The 11419-nt window shown below is 33.2% G+C and overlaps 1 protein-coding gene across 1 annotated transcript; it reads left to right on the top strand.

Moving 5' to 3' along the window:
- The first annotated feature begins 895 nt into the window (after positions 1 to 895).
- LOC115989031 lies at positions 896 to 2194 on the top strand. Its single transcript, XM_031112678.1, has 2 exons — positions 896 to 1217; positions 1979 to 2194. The coding sequence occupies exons 1-2, from the start codon at positions 952 to 954 to the stop codon at positions 2037 to 2039; spliced, it is 327 nt and encodes a 108-aa protein (XP_030968538.1). The 5' UTR covers positions 896 to 951; the 3' UTR covers positions 2040 to 2194.
- Positions 2195 to 11419: the final 9225 nt, after the last annotated feature.

The following is an 11419-nucleotide window of genomic DNA, read 5'->3' as shown; positions in this document are numbered from 1 at the left end:
ATCGAGTTATGACCTATAAAACTTAAAAAATTAATAAAAAAAACGCATGGAACTCGATTTTAGGGAAGTCGAGTTCCAAAACGCTGCTATAGGGCTTAAAAACGCCACTATAGTGCTCCCTGAACCTGGTATGGTCACACTTATAAAAAATTTTGCAGAAAAACACCGCTATAGGGCTTAAAAACGTCACTATATGGCTTAAAAACGCCACTATAGGGCTCCCTCAATATGGGAGCAATCACATAAAAATTTGCATGAAAACGCCGCTATAGGGCTTTGAAACGTCACTATAGGGCTTAAAAACGCTACTATAGGGCTCCCTGAATATAGGACGATCACACTTATAAAATAATTTTTCGCATGGAACTCGATTTCCTGAAAGTCGAATTCCATGCAATTATTTTTTATTTTATTTATTTATTTATTTTTTTAAGTTTGATCGGGCATAACTCGATTTTCTATGAATCGAGTATTTTATTGAACTCGATTTTAAGATAATCGAGTATCGAAATAACGGCACGCTCCTATATAGTTTATAAACAGAGACATATTGTCAATTTTTAAAAAAAATTAAGAGTAAAGTGTCAGAATCTCCGTAATAGCTGTACATAAGGTCCTTGCTACGTCGGCCATTGACTCAAAAAGTAGTGTCTGGTTTATCTCGTATCCTTCCTCACGTGGGCCTAGAATGCTCTTTGTCGTTTTGAGGTAATGTCCATCACGTGCATTTTGTATGGGAAAATTTTTAATTGGGCCTACCGCACTGTGTATTGGACCAATAATGTTGAACGCATACTGTATATAGTAATAAAGTTCCATGTTCCAGAGCCCCTAGTCCGAAACCATCTATATATACGTGTGTGTGTCACTCAAACTCCAACTCCACTGCAATCAGTCTGCTTCCACTTTCATTCAGTATAAGAAAAATCCTCACCGGAAGTCTCCTTGGCGATGACGAGGTATTTTCTATACGAGAATTCGACTTTGCCACAGCCGCCTCCGACACCATGCTCAGATGGGAATTATGCGACACAGCAATCGACTCTGCCACCGCCACCTCCACCTCCAACACCACCGTCAAAAGGGGGTTTGTCGACGGAAGCGACGACGGGGATCTCGGTGGGGACAGTGATAGCATTCTTAAGTCTGCTGCTTGGTGTAGTCAAATTGGTCATGCGGTGCAGAGAGAAAAAGAAAAATAACCAAAAGCTTAATGGGTTAGTTAGCTTATTTTACTTTTGACGATTAGTTTATATTATATAATATAAATAAAATAAGATAAAATTATATTTTAATATTATTTTAATCCCTAAATTTGATTAAGAGTTTATTTTCATCTTTAAATTCAAAAAAAAACTTTTTCTTCCTTAAATTTGGAATGAAAAATGAATTTTTTAAAATAATTTATGAACGAAAAATAAATTTTTTATAAAGTTCAAGATCAAAAAATAAAATAAGTTCAACAGTTTAGAGATAAAATTAAAAATAAAAAAAAGAATTTTTCAATAGTATAAAAATGAAAAAAATGAACTTTTTAAAGTTTAGGAATGAAAAAAAAAAATATATATATATGTATATATATGTATATATATATATTGATAAAGTTTAGAAACCAAAATAGTATTTTACCCTTTTAACTTTGAATATAATTCTTATCTTAGTCTCCTGAAGCAAGCCTTCCACACTAATTGGTACAAGCTCAATATAGATGATTCATCCTTTTGCAATCCAAGCCTATATGGACAGGGAGGCATTATCCAAAATGGTGATTGAGCTTGGGTCAAAGGCTTTGCTAGAAACTTTGGTCTTTTGACTAATGTTAATGGTGGAACTATGAGCACTTAGAGATGGACTATTATTAGCTAAAACATTTACTATCGCCAATCTTATTGAGGAAACTTGATGTCTTATATATATGGTGCTCCTCCTAAACAATGCAAATTAATAACTCCTTTGAATCTCTCCTCTCTAATTGCAGGACCCTTTCAATAACTTCCCTATCAGGAGAGTTTGAGAACAAGATTCAGGAAGTTAATTGATGTATTATTTCATAATCCACCGTCTGTGGTGGGGAAAGTTTTAGCTATACATGGAGGACTATTCCTGTAATAAACTTCTTATCTTTTTGTTAGGGCATGCTTGATACATTCTTATAGTGGTGAGTATATTGTACTATGAACAACAGAACAAGTATTACAAGGAATAAAAAGTTGATGTTGTAATGGAATATTCATTATTATATCTTTTCTTTTCTTTTTTTTCTTTTTTTGTTACAACACAAAAATATCTATTTTTTGTTTGGTTACAACACAAGAATAGAAAACCATCAATTTGTAGTCTACAGATGCAACATGAGAAGATGGTGGAATGAAAACATATTTAAATCAAGTTTCCTAAGATAGCTATATTTATAAAATTATATTTATACTTTTTTGTAAGTCTAACTTAACATAGTGAACAATTTTATAATTGGATAAATATTGTTACACGCACCTAAGATGCACACATTTTTACACAACTAAAAAAGCAATTGAAATCATGATCTAAAGTCACAATTTTCAACTTTGAAATCACTGTTACTTTTTCAACTGTGTGTGTTAATGTATGTTAATAAACAATACTACTCTTTATAATTAACATAAATGTGTTTTGTTCAAATTTAATAACTCCATAAACTACTAATTCATAAAAGAGTAAAACCTAAAGCATTTCTTGCAATAATATACCATCAAAACCACTATAATTAATGACTAAAAAAAAAAACAAGCATGATTTGATTAGAACTTATTTGCTTAGTGTTAGTTTGTTTAATTCTAATAAAACAACAAGTTCTAATTATTTTTGGAGTACATTTAAGAAAAACCAAATTAGAAAAAATAATGTTATAATGGTGATATGAAACAAAAAAAGTTTCATTAAAAAAAAAAAAAACTAAAATCTCTGATTTTATTTATATGTTATATAGATTAGATTTTCAAATTAATAATAATAATAATAATATAAAATAAATAAATAAATAAATAAATAAAAGTGTTTCGATAAAAATGGTAAGTTTCCAAACTATCTCTACTCCAAGACTCGAAGTCGTATATATGTAGACTTGTGTGACTCTTCAATTGTGATCATATTTTGTTATGATCCAGAAAATTTTGGATGATTGCTTGAAACAAGGAGAGTCTCAGGCTTGCAGTTGGAGAACAGAAGCAAGTCTTCACAATTTGTTAGAGTCATTGTCTTCAAGGAGATAGGGTTGTGAAAGCTTAGATTTGTGTTAAAACACAAGAGCTTATTCAGACTCCCAATAAAAAAATTATGGCTAGATTGCTTTTACTCTCTAACTCAAACAAAGTGTGGAACAAGAGTAAATATGCGCAATGAACTGATAACACTACTCTAAGCCATGGTCATCCACAATCAACAATAAAATGAAAGCTTAAAGAGTAGGGAAGAGATATGCAAATACAAGATAACATCAAGACATGTTATTAAAGAGAAAACCGAAAAACTCGGCGAAAAACCTCTCCACAACCCTCCAAATCGAAATCGATCCACTAGAGAATAAAGTTGGAGTACACGAATAACAAAAGATCCTTCAAGCCTAGTCTACCCCATTTACTTGAGCCCTCCAAGCTCGTGCTACCAACGGATTTCTTGGAGTCTTGTCTTCTCTAAATTTCTAGATCCCACAATTCAACCCAATTGCATCTGCTACTAAATGGCTCCTTCCAATACTTCCCAACAACACCAAAATCTCACTTAACACTTAGAATGGGTGTGATAAGTGCTTGGACTAATAACCTCTCAAGGATCTAGAGATGGAGAAATAGGAGTTGAGGAAAACTACAAGAAAATGTGTAGATGATTGTAGGTATGACAATCTCTAAATCTCAAGTGTATTTGATAGGGTTTTCTCTCTAAAAAAAATTCCTTACAATTTGTGGGTAATGAGGGTATTTATAGTGTGGGTAAAGTATTTGAGACTTAACTTTTTTCCAAAAAAAATGTTTTACGAGTACTTCGCGGGATGACCCTTCTCACGAAACACTCGCAAACTTGATAACCTAGCATGATTCTTCAACTCCCAATCATGTGCTTCACACGTGACCTTTTCGCGAGCTAATCAAGTATTGCACTGATTCATCTTTTGAAGCTTGATTCTTCACCGATCTCTCACACTCATCCCTTACAAATAAATCCACATACATACAGGGAAAATAATTAAAGAAAATACAATCAAATTTAGCACAGAATTAGAGCCAACACAAACTAGTTGGAAATCACAACTTTATAGGTTGTGTATAGGATGGTTAATTGATATGGAGATTTGGTTGAACCCCTTAGTCAGCTAAAGAGTTTGTCAAAAAAAAAAAGACTTCCCAGCCTTTAGGAAGAGTTTGCTTGATTATAACCCAATTTCACTCTCTTTCTCATGTATTAAGGAGGTTAGTCTCCTCAAATCCAACTAAATTTCCATTAAACAAATTGCTCTAGCTAGGACCCTGTTCAATCATATCAGAAATTCATAATATATGCCATCTTATATTCTTACCAAGTGCAGCTGTTGAATTAAGAAACGTGAAGAAGTTATAAGGAAAATGAGTCCAACAGCGGTCACCGAAAGCTTAATTAAGTGGGCTGGTTGGAAACTTGGAATTCCAGAGAGAGATGTGTATAAGGCAACCAGTGAATGTGAGAATTCCGAGTCTACAAAATTAGGAGATTTTAGCCTTTTGCCCTTAATTTTTAAAAAATTTAGCAATATGCCCTTATTTCGAAACTATATAGGGATATGCCCCTGTTTCGATACTCGATTACCTTAAAATCGAGTTTCAATGAAATACTCGATTCATAGAAAATTGAGTTATGACCAATAAAACTTAAAAAAAAATTAAAAAAACGCATGGAACTCGATTTTAGGGAAGTCGAGTTCCAAAACGCTGCTATAAGGCTTAAAAACGCCACTATAGTGCTCTCTGAACCTGGTATGGTCACACTTATAAAAAAATTTTGCAGAAAAACGCCGCTATAGGGCTTAAAAACGTCACTATATGGCTTAAAATGCCACTATAGGGATCCCTCAATATGGGAGCAATCGCACTGATAAAAAATTTGCATGAAAACGCCGCTATAGGGTTTTGAAACGTCACTATAGGGCTTAAAAACGCTACTATAGGGCTCCCTGAATATGGGGCGATCACACTTATAAAATTTTTTTTTGCATGGAACTCGATTTCCTAAAAGTCGAGTTCCATGCATTTTTTTTTTTTTTTTTTTTTTTAAGTTTGATCGGGTATAACTCGATTTTCTATGAATCGAGTATTTAATTGAACTCGATTTTAGGGTAATCGAGTATCGAAACAGGGGCACGCTCCTATATAGTTCGTAAACAGGGGCATATTGCCAATTTTTTTAAAAAATTAAGGGTAAAGTGCCAGAATCTCCTACAAAATTATGCTTTAGCGTGTTATGCCTAGTGATCATGTAGCTCAAAAACTTAAAGCGGAGATGGGGATCATGGAAGAGAAACATTTTCGGCCTAAAACATGACAACTCTTACACGTTGACAAAAACTGTATACTGTGAAGTGATTGCCACAATTTTGTTTTGAACGCAGTTGAAGTTGGTATTATGAGTCAACACTTCATGCATGAATGACAAACCATTGTAAAGGAGGTTTAGTGAAGTTGTAGGAGTGTAATTTCTATGTTAAAGTGTCAATGGCGCTTGTGTCCAATGGCCAGTTTCACTGGACACGTTGCGATATAGACACATGTCCAATCTTGAACACTTGTTTATATCCCAATGTGTCTAGTGGAATTGGCGGCCACTGGACACAAGCCGTTCCCAAATTAGGACGCATATAAATTTGTTAGCTTGATCTAAGAATAATTTTTGGGAATCCAACAAAATTAATTGCATTTATTGGCTTGGCCTACAGGTCATAAATAAATAAAGGATTTTTGTTTTTGTTTTTTAAGTAAGAAGTACAAGATTTACAATGATGGAAGGATTAATTATATTCAAATATTGCTTCTATATATATGTGTCTTTACCACTAAGGAATTTTTGAAAGGCATTACATAATTAGTATTGGCAATCAATCATTCATCTTCTTTTACCTTCTTCGAGTTTCATTATTTCATTTAATACTTAGTTCTTAACTCACCTATGCCGCCTTCTTTTTTAATCATGGTTTCTCCAGATTATCCTCTTTCATGGCTCAAATGATCAGCGGCAACATATTGCTCTAAAACCGAAAGATCATAAAGTAATCCTTGAGTTTCCTAAGCCAACTCTTCAATTCAACCAGAAGTATTAAATTCCCAAGGACCCTAACTGTTACAAGTCCTCACTGCCCGTGCACTTTCTAATGGTTTTGGTCTCAGTCCCTCTAACTGCATTTTCATACGAATAGTTAGCCATTGCAACAAAAGGTTTTTACAAAACTAACTTCCTTGGTCAAGGTTGTTATGGCTTCGTCCATAAAGGGGTCCTTCCTGAAGGGGAAGTGATTGCAATATACTTAGGGTAGAGTTTCGGGTCTCCTTAGCCGTGTCCATGACCATCACACACACCTTGTTTCACTGGTTGGATACTTCATTTTTGGGAAAGATATCAGAATGCTTGTTTATATATGAATTTGTCCCAAATGGTACCTTGGATTTTCATCTACATGGTAAGTTCTTCAGTGATTATAACTTGGAATTTTGTTTTGGCAGTTTCCTTTTCTTGAGATAGGTTATAATACTCATGCCCTTTTAACAGCAAGAACAATTATGTAAGCAAGGTAAAAGGGGAGGGAGAAAATGGGCAAATGCCTTTTTCTCCCAAACTAAGTAGCGTTTTGCCCCATTTTCCAAACTAATTAGGGAAATGCCCTTCTTTTGTAACTTGATTTGAGATAAATCGAATTTTAAAAAAAAAAAAAAAAATCTGGAGCCCTATAGCAGCGTTTTTAAGAACCTATAGTGACATTTTAAGAACCTATAGTAGCGTTTTGTAACTCGACCTCCATGAAATCGAGTTATAGGCAATTTTTTTTTTTTTTTTTTATTTACCTATAACTCGAGTTCATAGAGGTAGAGTTACAAAACACCACTATAGGTCCAGAAAACGTCATTATAGGCTCTTTAAAAACGTCGTTATAGGGCCTAACTCATTTTATCACAAATCGAGTTTCAAAAGAGAGGCATTTCCCTAATTAGTTTAGAAAATGGGGTAAAGAGCTGCTATTTTTTTCCCAAAAAGGGCATTTGGCGATTTTTTTCCAAAAGGGGAGGTTCCATATGCATCATCATGGTTCAATGGTTTAGGTTCACCAATTTTTTCCTTTGTTGGTTCTAGCATTATAATGGTTTTGATTGGAATAATTTAAATGAATAAGATTTGTCGAATCAAATAGACAACTTTTTGTTCTTTATGACAAAGAACATTTTTCCAAAAAAAAAAAAAAAGCTCTAAACTTAGTGTGTGTTTGGCATTGGCTTAAAAAGTCATCTTTTTTACTATTTAGTTTATTGTTGCTATTATTCATGGACCCTATTGCACTTTTGGTACTATTCATATGTTTCACTGTACTATTTTAGCTACTTTTTTGCTTTATCTACAATACTTTCATCAAAAAAATTTCAGTTTCAGTTAAATAAACTATTCCCAAACAGAAATATCTAGTGAAATTAAAGTTAAACTATTCCTTTAGAAATAAAATTAAATAAATAACGAAAATCTCTTTGATTTAATCTACAATTCAATATAATATGAACTCAAAAAGTTGTTTTCAAATATAGTAAAACATAACATATTTGATGTAGAAAAAGTTTGAGTTGTCAAATTATCAAGAAAAATTATACATTGTCAAATGACTCAAATGTCACTTTTTTATTTGCTTTTTGAAGACTTCTCTAGTTAGTGATACAGGATTACAAGCCTCAAGCTAAAAGAATAATGGCGTATACGTGAATTGGCTTAAACTGAAAGTATTGGAAGAGAGGCATAAATCCATTATTAATTATCCTATGTGAAAAAGAAAGAGCAAAATCCCAAAACTGGAGATTCACCTTTACGTTATATAACAATATTTCAAGTAGCATTTTTTGCTTGTTTTGAGAATCATATATACCAGTAGTGTTTTACTTGAAACCAAATACATTTAAGTAGATTTTTGGCTGAAATAGAATTCTACAGATACGTGTTTCAATCGGTCGAGCCTGCTTCTTGATTGGTCAAACCAGGCAATTTTTGAACTCTTCTTTTTGCAGCTTGTATATTCTTGAATCTTGACTTGTATCACCTTGAGCATTGTCTAATAATACCTGTAGACTCTAGGATTTACATCTAGACAAGTTTGTGTTCACGATTTGCCGATTGTTCTAAACTTTTAGAACCTAACAATCTCCCCCTTTGGCAATTCATGACAAAACTTACATACAAAATGAAATGCTCAAATACAAAAACAACCCAATACAATAAAATGTCCATATACAACACAAATCTCAATCTAAGACTCTTAACCTAGAAGTTGCAAGATGAGGTAGAAGGTCTTGATCAGAATGTACCTGTCTTTCCTGAAATACTCAAAAAAACACATCACCGCATATGTGGAAAGAAAGATATATAAATAATAATATGAAACACAATATAAAAACAAAAGTAAATTCTAACTCTCCCCTTAAGTCAGATACATCAAAAAGTTTTTATATTCCCCCCTTTCAAAAACAATTTTATCTCCCCCTAAACAAAATATTTTAAAAATCTTTTTAAACAGGATTCCTATATTTCATCTATTTCTCCCCCTCATTTATTGACAAAGATAACTCAAACAAAGAGTAAACAGAAAACATATATGTAAAGTTGTGATTTACAAATATGTGTTTTTTTGGCTTTTATTCCATGCCAAATTTTATTGTAATTTTATTCAATCTTTTGTACCTTGTATCTATTGTGGGAATTTACTGTAAGGGTTGTGTGATAGTGAGAGAGAGTGTGAAGACTCAAGCTATTGAAGCAAGGAAGGTTTTCGTAGGTATCTCGCGACTAAGCATCCCGCAAAAAGATACATGTGCCCTGCACATGACTGGAATGCAAAGAGTCTGTACAGATGGAGACAGTTGTGTCTCGCGAGTATCTCGCGGGTAAGGCCTTCCCACGAGACACCCGCAAGACATTCTGTTCTGCCAGTCTGTACTGTCTGATACACACTTTCTATACCCTCATTATATATACCCATATTGCCCACAAATGTGAAGGAGAGCTTCTGAGAGAAAACCCTAGCTAAAACGCTTGAGAATTAGAAATTGTTATACCAACAATTCTCTACACCTTTGTTTGTGGAATTTCCTCATCTCCTATCTCTCCATTTCCATACCATTGAGAGGTCAATAGCTCAAACACTTACCACACCTTTTGAGAGTGTCTAGTGAGGTTTTTGTACTGCTGGGAAACATTGGAGGAAGCCAAGGATGGCAGATGCAACATGAAGCTTGTTGCGGGATCCGGAGAGTTAGACAAGACACGGTTCCGAGAAGCCTTGTTGGAGTAGGAGCTTGGAGGGCTTAGGTACAGAGGGTAAATTAGGCTTGGAGGGTCTCTTGCTTACCCATGTATCTCAACTGATTGTCTAGTAAATCGATTACCACTTGGAGGGCGGCAAAGAGATTTTTCGCCAAGTTCTTCGGTTTCCTCTTCGATAACACGTCTTGGTGTTATCTGTGTTTGCATCTCTCTTCCCTACTCTTGTTCATTTCATTTTACTGTTGTGCTACTTTAAATATGGATTAGAGTAGCTCTCTTGCATGTTTGCTTGTGTTTACACTATTTCGCACTTAGTATTAAGTTTGTGTAAAAACAACTAAGCCATAATTTAAATTAAGAGTCTAAACGAGCTCTTGTGTTTTTACACATTTCTAGCTTTCAATACACAACAAAAGTCAAGAGAAAATAGAGAATCAAGAAAAAAAATTAATCCAACTCTATAAAGAATAGAGGCAACTCCCCCTATGAAGAGCAACAACTCCCTCTAAGAATAACAAAGGTTAAAAACAAGCTTCTCTCCCTATAAAAATAGGAAAAATAAAGCAAGTTTTGCGAAAACAATTTTAGGAAAAATTTAAGAAGTGAGGAAAATAAAGACACACAAACCAAACTTAAAAACTAAGTTGAGGATACACATGAAGAAAAATATTCTCTCTTTCAATATATGCAAGCTTAACATTATGTGACCCATAAACAGATGGTCTTTTGAACTCAAATTAAGTAGAGAAAATATTTGAACAATTATTATCCATCATATCTCAAAAAAAATATCTTCCTCAGTTCACACATAAAAAATAGCATATACTAAAATGTACAAAACTCAAAAATTAATCAATCAATTTTTAAATCAAGTTGAGTACCCAACTTAGCAAAGTGTATGCATGTTATGTGTGAAAACACTGAAAGATATGACTGCAAAACTACAAGATGGATATAGAAAAATAATCCAATACATGTGAATCCTAAACACAAATGATGCATGAAAAAAAATTTGGCCATAAACTTAGAAACTAAAAATTTTTCAGTTTCGATCGGTCAAGCATTGATCGAGTACCAATCGAGTCAAGTAGAGAGCAGTGATTAAAAATCAAGGGATTTTCGATCGGTCGAAAAACACATTAGAAAAATCAAAATTCTGGAAATTTGAATTTTTGAAAAATTGCAAAAGATTATGCAGAAAACAACTTAACCCAAGTAATTTCATGAATGAAATGCATGAGAATGAGTTTAAATGTTTTTCAAAAACATGAGTTTTCAACCCAAAACTTCAAAACAAGGTTTTTAATCATCAAAAACACAATTTTTGCCAATCCTTAAACATATTTGCATCAAACACCATAGAAAACATAACCTTGGATGGCCAAACTAGATTCACACACAAATCCATGTACAAAGTTTAGTAAAGAATAACTTGTGAAGTGTGTGCAACTAGTAACAACATGAGATACATGTAAGGTAATATGTATATAGTAATCAATCACAATCTCTACATTATTCATCACATAAATTGGAAAGTAACTATTACCTAAAGAGTTACATCATATAACTCTCACATCTCTTAGAAAACAAGCTTGCAATCATGTAATTTTTTTTCTATTTTAGCCTTATAATGTACATGCCATTTTTATTTCAAAATTTTAATTTAGCCTTATAATGTACACACCATTTTTATTTCAATTTTTTTTCTTTAATTCCAAGGCTACACCTTTTTTTTTAGCATGTGCTACACTTTCTCGAGCACAAAATCTTACAATATGCACTAAGGTGTTCATAATTGGCTAGTAAGCAGTGGTGAGATGATTATTTATGTCTTTCTCTTAGGATTTTTTAGTCCTTACAATCAATAGCATGTGACTTCAAAATCAAGAGCATGTGATCAAAAACTATA

The sequence above is a fragment of the Quercus lobata genome, chromosome 5 (genome assembly GCF_001633185.2).
Source record: "Quercus lobata isolate SW786 chromosome 5, ValleyOak3.0 Primary Assembly, whole genome shotgun sequence".
NCBI lineage: Eukaryota > Viridiplantae > Streptophyta > Magnoliopsida > Fagales > Fagaceae > Quercus > Quercus lobata.
The sequence above is the reverse complement of the archived record's forward strand: the minus strand, read 5'-3'. Positions and strand labels throughout refer to the sequence as shown.

What these genes read in the sequence shown, in the direction of transcription:
- LOC115989031 (XM_031112678.1), top strand. Translation starts at nt 952, where the DNA reads ATGACGAGGTATTTTCTATACGAGAATTCGACTTTGCCACAGCCGCCT. An exon ending in AATAACCAAAAGCTTAATGG is followed by an intron (nt 1,218 to 1,978) that starts GTTAGTTAGCTT and finishes CTCTAATTGCAG; the next exon opens with GACCCTTTCAATAACTTCCC.